This window comes from Rhinoraja longicauda, chromosome 11, assembly GCF_053455715.1.
Source record: "Rhinoraja longicauda isolate Sanriku21f chromosome 11, sRhiLon1.1, whole genome shotgun sequence".
Taxonomy (NCBI): domain Eukaryota; kingdom Metazoa; phylum Chordata; class Chondrichthyes; order Rajiformes; family Arhynchobatidae; genus Rhinoraja; species Rhinoraja longicauda.
Genome location: NC_135963.1, coordinates 58,723,913 through 58,740,901, shown reverse-complemented (window position 1 = coordinate 58,740,901; position 16,989 = coordinate 58,723,913). Strand labels below are relative to the sequence as shown.

Below are 16,989 nucleotides of genomic sequence, written 5' to 3'. Positions count from 1 at the left end.
GAGATGAGGAGGAATTTCTTTAGTCAGAGGGTGGTGAATCTAGGGAATTCATTCTAGGTGTGGACTCTTATGCATCGGCGAGACCAAGCGCAGACTGGGCAATCGTTTGGCTGAACACCTTCACTCAGTCCACCTTGGCCTATGTGATCTCCCAGTTGCCAAACACTTTAACTCCCCTCTCATTCCCACACTGACCTCTCTGTCCTGGGCCTCCTCCAATGTCAGAGTGAAGCCAAATGTAAATTTGAGGAACAGCACCTCATATTTCGCTTGGGCAGCTTACACCCCAGAGGTATGAATATTGATTTCTCTAACGTCAGGTAACCCTTGCATCCCCCTTCTCTCCATTCCGCCCCATCCTGGTTGTCTGAAGAAGGGTCTTGACCCGAAACGTCACCCATTCCTTCTCTCCAGAGATGCTGTCTGTCCCGCTGAGTTACTCCAGCATTTTGTGTCTACCTGGTTGTTTTGCAGTTTCATTGTCGTCTTGGCGAATTTCATTGTCTGTACAACTCATCATCTCCGAGCCCAGAGCCAACAATGGCCTGCTTCTTTTGGGGAAGTCCAGAACAAGGGGTCACAGTTTAAGGATAAGGGGGAAGTCTTTTAGGACCGAGATGAGAAAGTTTTTTTTTCCACACAGAGAGTGGTGAATCTGTGGAATTCTCTGCCACAGAAGGTAGTTGAGGCCAGTTCATTGGCTATATTTAAGAGGGAGTTAGATGTGGCCCTTGTGGCTAAAGGGATCAGGGGGTATGGAGAGAAGGCAGGTACGGGATACTGAGTTGGATGATCAGCCATGATCATATTGAATGGCGGTGCAAGCTCGAAGGGCCGAATGGCCTACTCCTGCACCTATTTTCTATGTTTCTATGTTTCTATCATCATGGTTTTTTTGCATATCTTTCATTAATCTGTTCTAGAACGACATCACCATCAATATCTCTCGTTCCCTTTCCCCTGACTCTCAGTCTGAAGAAGAGTCCCGACCCAAAACGTCACATATTCCTTCTTTCCAGAGATGCTGCCTGACCCGCGGAGTCCAGCTCTTTGTGTCTGTCTTCGGTTAGTGTGGACTCAGACATGGATTGGAGTCATCTTCTCTGGGTGTCAGCAGGACTTTCCCTTAGTTTTCCTGAAGCTTTCTCTCCCATAACCCCCCTATCTCCCCCCACCCCCCCCATTTGTGCCCCACCTGGACATACACCTATATCCTCCCTCCCCCTCCTCAATTCCTGCAACTTTCCTCCCTCTAGCTTCACATTTTGCAAACCTGTCTCACACCTTGTGCTCTTATCCCTGACCTTTGTTCTAAACATCTGCCTATCAATCCCCCCACTCACCTATTACCTGCCAGACATTGTCCTGTCTCTTTCAGCATCCTCCCCCCCCCACCCCCGTAATTAGACTGAAGAAGGGTCCCGACCCAAAATGTCACCTGTCTATTTTCTCCAGAGATGCTGCCTGACCTACTGATTTAGAGTCATCGAGTCACACAGAGTGGAAACAGGCCCTTCGGCCCAACTTGCCCACACCAACCAACATGTCCCATCTTCACTAGTCCTACCTGCCTGCATTTGGACCATATCCATCTACCACCTACCCAATCAATGTACCTGTCTAATTGTTTCATAAATGTTGCGATAGTCAACTACCTCCTCTGGCAGCTTGTTCCATACACCCACCACCCTTTGTGTGAAAAAGTTACCCCTCAGATTCCTGCTACTCCAGCATATAGTGTCCTGTTGTTTCTTAACCAGCATCTGCAGTTCCTTGCTTCTGTAGGTTTTTGCTTTGCCTCTTTGCTTTTGAGATAGTATTACCAGTGAGCAGGTAAACCAATGCAGCAAGAGGCAGTGTCATTCACACACAAGTTATAGGAGTAGAATTAGGCCATTCGGCCCATCGAGTCCACTCCGCCATTCAATCATGGCTGATCTCTGCCTCCTAATCCCGTTTTCCTGCCTTCTCCCCATAACCCTTGATACCCGTTCCAATCAAGAATTTGTCAATCTCTGCCTTAAAAATATCCACTGACTTGGCCTCCACAGCCCTCTGTGGCAGAATTCCACAGATTCACCACCCACCACCAGATGCACCACCCTCTGACTAAAGAAGTTCCTCCTCACCTCCTTTCTAAAAGAGTACCTTTTAATTCTGAAGCTGTGACCTCTGATCTTAGACTCTCCCACCAGTGGAAACATCCTCTCCACATCCACTCTATGCCTTTCTTTATTCTGTAAGTTTCGATGAGGTCCCCCCTCAACCTTCTAACCTCCAGCGAGTACAGGCCCAAGTGCTGTCAAACGCTCATCATATGTTAACCCACTCATTCCTGGAATCATTCTTGTAAACCTCCTCTAGACCCTCTCCAGAGCCAGCACATCCTTCCTCAGATATGGGGCCCAAAATTGCTCACAATACTCCAAAGACCAGTGCCGTATGGAGCCTCAGCATGACATCTCTAACGGTCATTGTGGATAAGGACTTTTGTGTGTGTCTCTCTAGCCCTGCATCACACGCGTGTTAGTGCCAGTGTTCATGGAGCTGTGATCAGCTTTGATCCACACTGTCCCTACACTAACTGCAGCAACACAATGGAAAATTACTTTAGGCAAAGCCAATCCAGTCCCTGGTGGAAATATGTTCAGAATGATTTAGAAAAGACAACTTCAATTTGACAGAGATGAGTACTTACCCATGGCCTTTCCATGCATGTCGACACAGATCACTAACGTTAAGAAGGAAATGTCATGTGGTCGCAAGGAGGAAGGTCTCACATAGGACATGGCTCACAGCTTGAAGCATGTGGTAGGACCCTGAGGTGAGAAGGGTCTTAGTGAAGGGTCTCAGCCTGTGCTGAGTCTGTATTCCAGGTTTATGTTTAGGATTAGGTTTAGGTTGATTATTGTCACGTTTATTATTAGAGTGAAAAACTTCATTTTGCGTGATATGCAAACAGTGGTGCAGCGGTAGAGTTGCTGCCTCACGGCGCCAGAGACCCAGGTTCGATCCTGACTACGGGTGCGATCTGTGCAGAGTTTGTACGTTCTCCCCGTGACCTGCGTGCCTTTTCTCCAGGTGCTCCAGTTTTCTCCTACATCCCAAAGACGTACAGGTTTGTAGGTTAATTGGCTTGGTAAAACGGTGGCACGGTAGCGCAGCGGTAGAGTTGCTGCCTTACAGCGAATGCAGCGCCGGAGACTCAGGTTCGATCCTGACTACGGGCGCCGTCTGTACGGAGTTTGTACGTTCTCCCCGTGACCTGCGTGGGTTTTCTCCGAGATCTTCGGTTTCCTTCCACACTCCAAAGACGTACAGGTATGTAGGTTAATTGGCTGGGCAAATGTAAAAAAGAATTGTCCCTAGTGTGTGTAGGATAGTGTTAATGTGCGGGGATCGCTGAGCGGTGCGGACTCGGTGGGCCGAAGGGCCTGTTTCCGCGCTGTATCTCTAAATCTAAATCTAAATCTAAAACTGTAAATTGTCTCGATTGTGTGTAGGATAGTGCTAGTGTGCGAGGATTGCTGGTCGGCACGGAATTGGTGGGCTGAAGGGCCTGTTTCCACATTGCATCACTAAACTAAATGAAGAGATCATATACGGTATATACCACACATAAATACAATCAAATCAAACTCAAGTACAAAGGATCGAGCAAAGGGGGAGATACAGAGTGTAGAATATAGTTCTTAGCATTGGAGCACACCAATTTCAGGGATAGTGGTGCAGTGGTATAGTTGATCTCGGTTCGATCCTGACTACGGGTGCTGTCTGTGCGGAGTTTGTACATTCTCCCTGTAACCACGTGGGTTTTCTCCGGTAGCTCCGCTTTCCTCCCACATTCCAAAAACATGCAGGTTTGTAGGCTAATTAGCTTCTGTAAATCACCCCCAGTGTGTAGGATAGAACTAGTGTGAACAGGAAATCAACATTTGCTGTGGACAGGGTGGGATGAAGAGTCTATTTCCACGCTGTGTCTAAACTAAACTAAACTAAGTCCAAGGTATCACAAAATGCTGGAGTAACTCAGCGGGTCAGGCAGCATCTCAGGAGAGAAGGGATGGGTGATGTTTCGGGTCGAGACCCTTCTTCAGACTGATGTCAGGGGAGAGGGCAGGACACGAAAGGATGTGGTTGGAGACAGGAAGACTGTGGGAGAACTGGGAAGGGGGAGGGGAAGAGAGGGACAGAGGAGCTATCTGAAGTTAGAGAAATCAATGTTCATACCGCTGGGCTGTAAGCTGCCCATGCGAAATATGAGGTGCTGTTCCCCCAATTTGCGGTGGGCCTCACTATGGCACTGGAGGAGGCCCATGACAGAAAGGTCAGACTGGGAGTGGGAGGGGGAGTTGAAGTGCTCAGCCATCGGGAGGTCAGGTTGGTTGAGGCGGACTGAGCGAAGGTGTTGAGCGAAACTAAGTCCAATGTCCACAATGAGGTGGAAGTGAATCAGATTAATGGAAGTTCAGAAGCCTGATAACAGTGGGGAAAATGTTCCCGGCTGTTGTCAGGCAACTGAACCAACCTACAACAACTAGAGAACAGTGCTGAACTACTATCTACCTCATTGGTGACCCTCGGGCTATCTTTGATCAGACATTGCTGGCTTTACCTTACACTAAACGTTATTCCTTTATCATGTACCTGTACACAGTAAAAGGCTCGATTGTAATCATGTATTGTCTTTCTGCTGACCGGTTAGCACGCATCAAAAGCTTTTCACTGCACGTCGGTACGCGTGACAATAAACTAAACTGAATTAAACTAAGATGCTGTTCCTGAGACTGGTGGTACATGCTTTCTCAGCATTGTAGAGCATAATTTCCAGGAACAAATGGTGCCAATGTGCTCTGTATCCCACTGCTAATGTCCAACAGATCAGAAACAGAGGTTCACCTGCACCTCCTCCAACCTCATCTATTGCATCCGCTGCTCTAGATGTCAACTTATTTATATCGGTGAAACCAAGCGCAGGCTCGGCGATCGCTTCGCTCAACACCTGCGCTCGGTCCGCATTGACCAAACTGATCTCCCGGTGGCTGAGCACTTCAACTCCCCCTCCCACTCCCAGTCTGACCTTTCTGTCTTGGGCCTCCTCCAGTGCCATAGTGAGGCCCACCGGAAATTGGAGGAACAGCACCTCATATTTCGCCTGGGCAGCTTGCAGCCCAGTGGTATGAACATCGACTTCTCCAACTTTAGATAGATTCTCTGTCCCTCTCTTCCCCTCCCCCTTCCCAGTTCTCCCTCTATCTTCCTGTCTCCACCTATATCCTTCCTTTGTCCCGCCCCCCTGACATCAGTCTGAAGAAGGGTCTCGACCTGAAACGTCACCCATTCTTTCTCTCCTGAGATGCTGCCTGACCTGCTGAGTTACTCCAGCATTTTGTGAAGAAATTTTCAAAGAGTCAGGTGAAAACGCTCAGTGCACAGAGGTGTTGAAATGGAGCTGGATATTTGACTAGTCGGGAGATGGAGTTTTCCCATTGCCATGCAGAATGATGAAGACGTTGACCATTTTGGACATCCAGGGTCCTGGGCAACACACTGAAAATACTTGAGACTTCCCACTTGGGAAGAAGCTGAATAACTGTACATCCCTCATTGTTACCACATGACATTTCCTTCTTAACATCAGTAATCGTTGTTGACGTGCAGAGAAAGGTCATGGGAAAGTACTATTCTCTGTCAAATTGGGGATCATAAGTTATAGGAGTAGGGTTAAGCCATTCGGCCCATCTAGTCTACTCTGCTATTCAATCATGGCTGATCTATCTTTCCCTCCTAACCCCATTCTCCTGCCTTCTCCCCATAACCTCTGACACCCGTACTGATCAAGAATCTATCTATCTCTGCCTTAAAAATATCCACTGACTTGGCCTCCACAGCCTTCTGTGGCAAGGAATTCCATAGATTCACCACCTTGTTGTCTGTTTTAAATTATTGGACTTCAACGGAAGTTGTCTGTTCTAAATTATTCAGAACATATCTCCACCAGGGTCCAGCAAGCCAGGTTTGATTGTAGCCTCAGGTGCAGTCTGTGTGGAGTTTGCACGTTGTTCCTGACTACATGGGTTTCCTCCGGGTGCTCCGGTTTCCTCGGGTTTGTAGGTTTACTGGCCACTGGTGTAAGTTGCCCCAGGTTTGTATGTGAGTGAGATGGAGGTGGGGCTTGTGGAGAATTAATGATAGAAATGCAGGCAGAGTAAAATAGGCGAAGGTATGATCAGAGTAAAAGGGCGATGCAAGGAACTGCTGATGCTGGTTTAAAAAAAAGTGCTGGAGTAAATCAGCAGGCCAGGCAGCTTCTCTGGAGGATATAAATAGGCAATGCTTCAGGTTTGAAGAAAGGTCCTGACCCAAAACATCGCCTCTCTGTATCCACCAGAGATGCTGCCTGACCTGCTGAGTTACTCCAGCATTTGGTGTTTCCTCAGTTACAAAATAAGTGGTTTGTGGTCAGTGCAGACCTGATGGGCTGAAGGGCCTCCTTCTTGACAACTCTGCCACAAATCAACCTCGCCTTTTAGTTTTGTTTTTGTTTAGTTTAAATACCACGTAGAAACAGGCCCTTCGGCCCACCGAGACTGCGCCGACCCAAAATCCCCGCACATTAACACTATCCTTACACACACTAGGGACAATTTACAATTATACCAAGCCAATTAACCTAGACATCTGTACGTCTTTGGAATGTGGGGGGAAACTGGAGATCCCAGAGAAAACCCACGTAAGTCACGGGAAGAGGGTACAAACTCCTTACAGACAGCACCCATAGTCAGGATTGTCACACCTGTCCCTATACCTCCTCCCTCGACTCTGTCCAAAGACCCCGACAGACCTTTCAGGTGAGGCCGAGGTTCACCTGCACCTCCTCCAACCTCATCTACTGCATCCTCTGCTCCCGGTGTGGACACCTATACATCGGGGAGACCATTCGCAGGCTCGACGATCGTTACGCTGAACACTTAATCTCAGTCCGCCTTGGCCTACGTGATCTCCCGGTTGCCAAACACTTTAACTCCCCTTCCCTTTCCCACACTGACCTTTCTGTCCTGGGCCTCCTCCATTGTCAGTGTGAGGCCCAGCACAAATTGGAGGAACAGCACCACATATTTTGCTTGGGCAGCTTACAACCTGGTGGTATGAACACCGGTTTCTCTAATTTCAAGTAACTCCTGCATTCTCTCCCCTCCCCTCTCTCCCCTCCCCCACCCTAGATGTCCTATCAGTTTCACTTTTCTCATCCTTGTATCTCTTTTGTTATCACGCCTTCCCCAGCCAACAATGACCCATTGTGGGCTCCACCCTTCCTGAGGTCATCTGTTGCCGGCCCTGATTTGTTCTGGCCTTTTCTCACCTCCAGTATATTCCCGCCCTCCCCACCTCTACTTTTAGCCTGAAGAAAGGGTCTGACCTGAAATTTCAGAGGATGTTGCCCGGACTAGAGGGTCTGAGCCATAGGCAGAGGTTGAGTAGGCCGGGACTCAGGAGGATCCTTGGAGTGCAGGAGGATGAGACGTGATCTTATAGAGGTGTATAAAATCATGAGAGGAATAGATCGGGTAGATGCACAGCGTCTCTTGCCCAGAGTAGGTGAATCGAGGACCAGTGGACATAGGTTTAAGGTGAAGGGGAAAAGATTCAACAGGAATCTGATGGGGTAACTTTTTCACATAGAGGGTGGTGGGTGTATGGAACAAGCTGCCAGAGGAGGTAGTTGAGGCAGGGATTATCTAATCGTTTAAGAAACTGTTAGACAAGTACATGGATAGGACAGGTTTGGAGGGATATGGACCAAACGCAGGCAGGTGGAACTAGTGTAGCTGGGACATGTTGGCCGGTGTGGGCAAGTTGGGCCAAAGGGCCTGTTTCCATGCTGTATCACTCGATACACTGGGATTTAGAAGGATGAGAAGGGACCTTATCAAAACGTATAAGATTATTAAGGGGTTGGACACGTTAGAGGCAAGAAACATGTTCCCAATGTTGGGGGAGTCCAGAACCAGGGGCCACAGTTTAAGAATAAGGGGTAGGCCATTTAGAACGGAGATGAGGAAAAACTTTTTCAGTCAGAGAGTTGAGAATCTGTGGAATTCTCTGCCTCAGAAGGCAGTGGAGGCCAATTCTCTGAATGCATTCAAGAGAGAGCTAGATAGAGCTCTTAAGGGTAGCGGAGTCAGGGGGTATGGGGAAAAGGCAGGAACGGGGTACTGATTGAGAATGATCAGCCATGATCACATTGAATGGCGGTGCTGGCTCGAAGGGCCGAATGGCCTACTCCTGCACCTATTGTCTATTGTCTATTGCCTATTGACTAGGAAACATCACCTATCCTTTCTCTCCAGAGATGCGGCCTGTCCCGTTGAGTTACTCCAGCATTTGGTGTCTAAATAACTCCATGGAAATCTGTGTATTCCCAAACCCCATGAGGGGCGGGTGCAAGTAAATACACCTCCTGGTTCTGCGTTGCATGAGAAAGGTAGCACTCCTTTTGTGACCACACAGCTATTTGTGCCTATCTTCAGAGTAAACCAGCTTCTGGAGTTCCTTCCCAGCACTTCTGATGGTGTGTCTCTCCCCCCCCCCCCCCCCCCCCGCGCTTGTTCTCTGTAGACAACAGACAATAGGTGCAGAAGGAGGCCATTTGGCCCTTCGAGCCAGCACCGCCATTCAATGTGATCATGGCTGATCATTCTCAATCAGTACCCCGTTCTTGCCTTCTCCCCATACCCCCTGACTCCGCTATCCTTAAGAGCTCTATCTAGCTCTCTCTTGAATGCATTCAGAGAATTGGCCTCCACTGCCTTCTGAGGCAGAGAATTCCACAGATTCACAACTCTCTGACTGAAAAGGTTTTTCCTCATCTCAGTTCTAAATGGCCTACCCCTTATTCTTAAACTGTGGCCCCTTGTTCTGGACGGACAGATTACACACTGAAGCTCTTGGTCCACCTTGGCCTTTGTCACACAGCCGAGACCTCTGCCCACTTAGTCACAGCTGACACAAGCACAAAGGCTCTCGAGGCCAAGGCACGGAAAGGCAGACGGTAAACGAGTTTTGTCAGCGATGATGGATTTGCTTGGATGTGGGTCTTGCAGGAGGCTAGGGACTTGGCCCCAGAGTGCTGAAATTTATAACGTGGTGCACTGTTTTTTCATTATGGATAGCCTTCTCATCAGTCAACCTACACCCATTCACTCAGGAATATTATAATAATCTTTCAAACTTGGAACGATGATGTGATGAGTAAACACATTTGTGGATGGCAAGCTGCCAAAGACATCCAGCATTAAAGGATAGACTGGCTCCCACTCAGTGTTCGTTCTTTACGTTTTAGGTTTAGGTTTATTATTGACAGGTGTACTGAGGTACAGTGAAAAGCCTTGTTTGCAACGGTGCTTTATGGTCTCGGCACCGTGAAATTCTCTTCTTACAAACAGTCCAGTTGAGGATTGCCATACCTAAGCACAATTCCCCCAGTTACGATACGTTGTGATACAATAGAACTTTATTTATCCCAGGAGGGAAATTAATCTGCCAACAGTCATAAAACACAAGATACATGAAAAATGAAATGAAAGTGATGAGTGGAAAGTCCACTTAGCACAAGTGTACAGAAATAGTCCACTGAGCCCCGCATCCAAGAGGCGCCAAATGGTGCCATTTTCAAAGTCCAGTCTGCTCTCTGGTCCTCTTGAGCTGTGGCCATTCTAGGCAAGCCCCAGGCTGCTGTCGGCCTCCAGCATCGCCTTCCATGGACGTGCGGATCGATCAACGAACAGACGTCCCTCTCGGCATGAGAACAGACACCTTCGGCCCACTGAGTCCGCGCCGACCAGCGATCCCCGTACACTGGCTGACACTACCCTACACTTCATCCAAAACTACCCTACACTCCACCCAAAACTTCATCCTCAACATTGATGGTCTCCCAGTATCCACCTCACCTCACATCCGGAATCTTGGAATCATCCTTGATCAAACCCTCTCCTTCGACAAACACATCAAACACATCACAAAGACAGCCTTCTTCCACCTCAAAAACATTGCCCGTCTCCGTCCATGCCTCTCCTCCACAGCTGCAGAAACCCTCATCCACGCCTTCATCACCTCCCGTCTGGACTACTGCAACAGCCTCCTCTATGGCGCACCCTCAAAAATCATCAATAAACTTCAATACATTCAAAACTCCGCTGCCCGTCTACTCACACACACCTCGATCCGTGACCATATCACCCCCGTCCTTTATAAACTCCACTGGCTCCCCATCCCCCAGAGAATCCAGTACAAAATCCTCCTCATAACCTACAAAGCCCTCCATAACCTGGCCCCATCCTACCTGACCGACCTCCTCCACAGGCACACTCCCACCTGCACCCTCCGCTCTGCTGCTGCCAATCTCCTATCCCCCCACATCCGGACTAAACTCAGATCCTGGGGGGACAGGGCTTTCTCCATCGCTGCTCCCACCCTATGGAACTCACTACCCCAAACCGTTAGAGACTCCTCCTCACTCACCACATTCAAAACATCACTGAAGTCTCACCTGTTCAGTACTGCCTTCAACCACTGAAGGTCACCTCACCTTCTGTCTCCTTTCTCTGTTCATTTATTTATTTACTTATTTATCTATTTATTCATTTCCCTATGTTCTCAAAATCTCTGTAAAGCGTCTTTGAGTATATGAAAAGCGCTACATAAATAAAATGTATTATTATTATTATTATTATTACACACACTAGGGGCAAATCACAATGTTACCAAACCAATTAGCCTACAAACCTCAACGTCTCTGGAGTGTGGGAGGAAACCAGAGATTCTGGAGGAAACCCACACAGGTCATGGGGAGAACGTGCAAACCCCGTACAGACTGCACCAGAAGTCAGGATCGAACCGGGTCTCCTGCGCTGTGAGGCAGTAACTCTACTGCTGCACCACCGTGCCACCCAGAAAGTGCTGAGACATCTTTGGGAATGTGGCCACCATCAATCTCCTTGTGGCTCGGATCCCACTGTGTTTCTTTAGGAACTGACCTTACAGAGTGCTCAAAAAACGTTGGGAATGTGGCTCCCACCTACCTCCTTGTGGCTCGGACCCTATTGTGTTTGCTTAGGAACTGTTTGTGGCACGGTGGCGCAGCGGTAGAGTTGCTGCCTTACAGCGCCAGAGACCCGGGTTCGAAAGGTGCTATCTGTACGGAGTTTGTACGTTCACCCCGTGACCTGCGTGAATTTTCTTTGAGATCTTCGGTTTCCTCCCGCACTCCAAAGAGGTGCAGGTTGCAGGTTAATTGGCTTGGTATGAATGCAGATTGTCTCAAGTGTGTGTAGGGTAGGTTAATGTGCGAGGATCGCTGTTGGTGCAGACTCGGTGGTCCGAAGGGCCTGTTTCCACTTTGTATCTCTAAACTAAACTGAACCTAAACTAAACTCCAGGTCCAAAGTTCTTAGAACGCTTTGAGCTATGACAAGCTGAATGGAGTTGGAACCTTGTACTGAGACTTAGAAGCAGTGTTGTGTTCATTTGGGGCATCCCCGTACAATAAATGTACCTTTGTGTTTCTGTTTCCTTCTGGCTGGTTGTAGACGCTTTGGGACAAAATGTGCGGCGTGCCAACAGGGCATCCCCCCGACCCAGGTGGTGCGGAAAGCCCAGGACTTTGTCTACCACCTCCACTGCTTCTCCTGCATCATGTGTAACCGACAGCTGGCCACGGGGGATGAGTTCTACCTGATGGAAGACAGCCGGCTGGTGTGCAAGGAGGACTACGAGACGGCCAAGCAGAACGGTAAGCAGCCTGCTGGCACCGTGAGTTTGCGGTGAGATGGAGATCACCTTGCATCCTCTTTCTCCATCATGTTCAACAAGGCGTGCAGGACAGGGGACTGCAGATACCGGTTTAAACCCACGATGGACACAACATGCTGGAGTAACTCAGCGGGAGAGAAGGAATGGGTGACGTTTGGGGTCGAGTCTGAGGAAGGGTCTCGACCCCAAATGTCACCTGTTCATTCTCTCCAGAGATGCTGCCTGTCCCACTGAGTTACTCCAGCATTTTGTGTCTATCTTATGTTTAACGAGGCACTGTGGCTTGCTCACAGCGTCAACAGAATCTTTCTACTCTAAGAAAATAACTGCAGATGCCGGTACAAATCGAAGGTATTTATTCACAAAATGCTGGAGTAACTCAGCAGGTCAGGCAGCATCTCGGGAGAGAAGGAATGGGTGACGTTTCGGGTCGAGACCCTTCTTCAGACTGATGTCAGGGGGGCGGGACAAAGGAAGGATATAGGTGGAGACAGGAAGACAGTGGGAGATCTGGGAAGGGGAAGGGGAAGAGAGGGCCAATCTAAAGTTGGAGAAGTCAATGTTCATACCGCTGGGCTGCAAGCTGCCCAGGCGAAATATGAGGTGCTGTTCCTCCAATTTCCGGTGGGCTTCACTATGGCACTGGAGGAGGCCCATGACAGAAAGGTCAGACTGGGAGTGGGAGGGGGAGTTGAAGTGCTCGGCCACCGGGAGACCAGTTTGGTCAATGCGGACCGAGCGCAGGTGTTGAGCGAAGCGATCGCCGAGCCTGCGTTTGGTTTCGCTGATGTAAATAAGTTGACATCTGGAGCAGCGGATGCAATAGATGAGGTTGGAGGAGGTGCAGGTGAACCTCTGTCTCACCTGGAAAGACTGTTTGGGTCCTTGGATGGAGTTGAGGGGGGAGTAAAGGTACAGGTGTCGCATCTCCTGCAGTTGCAGGGGAAAGTGCCCGGGGATGGGGTAGTTTGGGTAGGAAGGGACGAGTGGACCAGGGAGTTACGGAGGGAACGGTCTCTGCGGAACGCAGAAAGGGGAGGGGATGGGAAGATATGGCCAGTGGTGGGGTCCCGTTGTAGGTGACGGGAATGTTGGCGGATGATTTGTTGGATCCGCTGGCTGGTGGGGTGGAAGGTGAGAACGAGGGGGATTCTGTCCTTGTTGCGAGTGGGGGGAGGGGGAGCAAGAGCGGGGCTGCGGGATGTAGAAGACCCTAATGAGAGCCTCATCTATAATGGATGAGGGGAAGCCTTTCTACTCTAAGATATACGAGCAGATTCACAGGGTCGTAGAGCCGTGCAGCGTAACAAACAGCCCCAACTTATCCATGCCGATAACGAGGCCACATTTAGTGTATTCATAAGAGATAGGAGAAGAATTAGGCCATTCAGCCCTTCAAGTCTACTCCGCCATTTAATCATGGCTGATCCATCTCCCACTCCTGACCCCATTCTCCTGCCTTCTCCCCATAACCTCTGACACTCATACTAACCACCCGTACTGTGTTCAGTTCTGGGCACCATGCTGTAGGAAAGATGTTGTCAAGCTGGAAAGGGTGCTGAGAAGATTAACGAGGACCAGAGAGGTTGAGCAGGCGAGAAATGCATTCCTTGGAGTGCAAGAGGATGAGGGGTGATCTTATAGAGGTGTATAAAATCATAACTGTAAGAAAATAACTGCAGATGCTGGTACAAATCGAAGGTATTTATTTCACAAAATGCTGGAGTAATTCAGCAGGTCAGGCAGCATCTCAGGAGAGAAGGAATGGGTGACGTTTCGGGTCGAGACCTTTCGATTAGATAGGGTAAATGCACAGAGTAGGGGAATCGAGAATCAGAGGACATATGTTTTAAGTGGTGGGGACATATGTTTTAAGATTTAATAGGAACCTGAGGGGTAACTTTTTTACACAAACTGTAGAGGGTGTACGGAACAATCTGCCAGAGGAGGTAGTTGAGGAAGGTAATATCATAACATTTAAGAGACGGGTGCATGGATAGGCCAGGTGTGGAGGGTTATGGACCAAGTTCAGGCAGGTAGGATGAGTGTCGATGGGGTATGTTGGTTGGCGTGGGCAAGTTGGGCCGAAGGGCCTGTTTCCATGCTGTCTGCCTCTGTGACTATGATACCCCAGCCCAAGCTAGTCCCATTTGCCTGCAATTGGCACATATCCCTCCAAATCTGGTCTATCCATATACATGTCCAAGTGCCTTTTAAATCCTGTTATTATACCTGCTGAAAGAAGCCAGCCTATTATTCCCATTCCCCCTCTCCTTATTTCCCCATATCCCTGAAACGTGGTCTCTCTCGCACTTACCCATCAAGTTAAAGTGGATTCTTCTTACTATTAATCTGGTCTAATAGTCGTGAAGCCTTACAGCACAGGCCTCTCACCCCAACTCGTCCACGCCGACCAAGATGCCCCAGATAAGCAAGTCTCATTTACTGAAGATCGACACAAAATGCTGGAGTAACTCAGCGGGTCAGGCAGCATCTCCGGAGAGAAGGAATGGGTGATGTTTCAGGTCGAGACCCTTCTTCAGGCTGGAGAGTCGGGGGAAAGGGAAACGAGAGATATAGATATGCTCATATCCCTCTAAACCTTTCTTATAAACGTACCTGTTCAAGTGTCTTTTAAATGTCGTTATAGTATCTGCCTTAACTTCCTCCTCAGGCAGCTCATTCCACATAGCAACCACCTGCTGTGAGAAACATCTGCCCCTCAGTGAAACAGACAGCTGTGGAGGCAAAGTCAATGGATATTTTAAAGGTGGAGATTAACAGATTCTTGATTAGTAAACGTGTCAGGAGTTATGGGGAGAAGGCAGGAGAATTGGGTTGAGAGGCAAAGTTAGATCAGCTATGATTGAATGGCGGAGTAGACTTGAAGGGCCGAACAGCCTAATTCATCTCCTAGAAATTAACTTATAAACTCGGTTTCCAATTGAATCTTGCTCCTCTCACCTTAAACCCTGTGTACGAAGGAACTGTAGATGCTGATAGACACAAAATGCTGGGGTAACTCAGCAGGACAGGCAGCATCTCTAGATAGAAGGAATGGGTGATGTTTCGGGTCGAGGCTCTCAGTCTGAAGATGAATCTCGACCCGAAACATCGCGCATTCCTTCGATCCTGAGATGCTGCCTGTCCCGCTGAGTTACTCCAGCATTTTGTGTCCATCTATTCCCTTCATGATTCAAATGTTTAAAAGAAAATCTTATACAAAAATGTTTTCCCTCATGTTCTTTGAAGTTCTGTTGCCTCCCTCCCATACATTTAATTTAAGAAAGCACAAGGCTTATTATTGACCCGTGCCACTTCTCCTGTGATCTTTCATTCTCTGTGCTCTGAGCACAAATATCACAGGCCTTTGAAAAATCTTTAGGTTTCCTGCCGTCTTTCTCCGCTCTTGGATTCTAGGATTAGAATCTAGGATTGTGGGCATAACGTCCATGTTAGAAACAGGTAGACACAAATGCTGGAGTAACTCAGTGGGTCAGGCAGCATCTCTGGAGAAAAGGAATGGGTGACGTTTTGGGTCGGGACCCTTCTTCTTCTGCATATTTAGAAGCAGGCAGCTCAGGAATGCCGCTGAAAAGTGGCTGAAATTCTGGGGGTCTTTGTAAAAGGCTGCTGAAGCAGGACTGATTGAGAATGATCAGCCATTGCCTGGTGAAATGCCATTGAATGGTGGTGCTGGCTCAAAGGGCCGAATGGCCTACTCCTGCACCTATTGTCTATTGTCTAAGACCTGTTGAAAATATCGGAGATTGATGGTCTTTGTTGTCAAGGGTATAATGGGAAGTAGATTGATAGGGTAGGCAGATAAGGCACAGTTTAGTTTATTGTCACGTGTACCGAGGTACAGTAAAAAGCTTTTGTTGCTTGCTAACCAGTCCGCAGAAAGACAATACACGATTACAATTGAGCCATTTACAGTGTACAGATACATGATGAGGGAAAGTAAGAAAATAACTGCAGATGCTGACAGCTTCTTGTATGGTGGAGCAGGCGGTGGATCATTGGAGAGGTGCGCACACACACAGATCACCCTCCTGGAAACATAGAAAATGGGCGCAGAAGTAGGCCATTTCGGCCCTCCGTGGCAGATCATCCAAAATCAGTACCCCATTCCTGCTTTCTCCCCATGTCCCTTGATTCCGTTAGCCCTAAGAGCTGATTCTCTCTCTTGAATACATCAGCTATATCTAACTCTCGGTGGCGCAGCGGTAGAGTTGCTGCCCTACAGCGAATGCAGCGCCTGAGACTCAGGTTCGATCCTGACTACGGGCGCCGTCTGTACGGAGTTTGTACGTTCTCCCCGTGACCTGCGTGGGTTTTCTCCGAGATCTTCGGTTTCCTCCCACACTCCAAAGAAGTACAGGTATGTAGGTTAATTGACTGGGTAAGATGTTAAAAAAAAATTGTCCCTAGTGTGTGTGTAGGATAGTGTTAATGTGCGGGGATCGCTGGGCGGCGTGGACCCGGTGGGCCGAAGGGCCTGTTTCCGCGCTGTATCTCTAAATCTAAAAAATCTAAAAATCTCTTGAATACATCTCTCCTCCACCTCAAAGCAAGGAAAGCAATGAAAATACAACAGCTAAATGTAGTTGCAGGATCATGACAAATGGATGGGAAATTAGCTCTGGTCACGATGCTATTCTATAGCTGCTGCGTTGCTGAAGTGATCAGATCTAATGTCCGTCACTGACCTGCAGTCCACTGATCGACTAATATTAATGAGATTAATGACAATTACTAATAACCTGTTGTGCAGATAGTTATTAATAGTCCCCTGGAGCAGGTGGTGTACACTGAGTAATATCACAACAGCAAATACAACTGTGCATTACATCACCTGAGCCCATCCATCAGGTGGAGAGGATGCCACAAATTATAGGTCTCGAGCAATTCTTTCTGTCAGCCCCGTAATGAATTAACTCCTTCACTCTGACAAAGGAATGGCACTGAACACTTAAACCAATGAGTGTGTGCTCCAACCTACCTCTGCAGAACATAAACTGGTCTCTCCGTTCCGCTGGAAAGGAAATGTGCCTCCACTTTATCTTGCACTAAGCGTTATTATAGACAATAGACAATAGGTGCAGGAGGAGGCCATTCGGTCCTTCGAGCCAGCACTGCCATTCAATGTGATCATGGCTGATCATTCTCAAT

At 48.4% G+C, this 16,989-nt stretch overlaps 1 protein-coding gene across 1 annotated transcript in view; it reads left to right on the top strand.

The window, feature by feature from the left end:
- lhx4 (LIM homeobox 4) overlaps window positions 1–16,989 on the top strand; it is an 86,718-nt gene that overhangs the window by 50,661 nt on the left and 19,068 nt on the right. Inside the window, exon 3 of the mRNA XM_078408064.1 lies at window positions 11,592–11,794. Within this exon, the coding sequence (XP_078264190.1) occupies window positions 11,592–11,794 (203 nt within the window). The remainder of the gene's footprint in view (window positions 1–11,591; window positions 11,795–16,989) is intronic.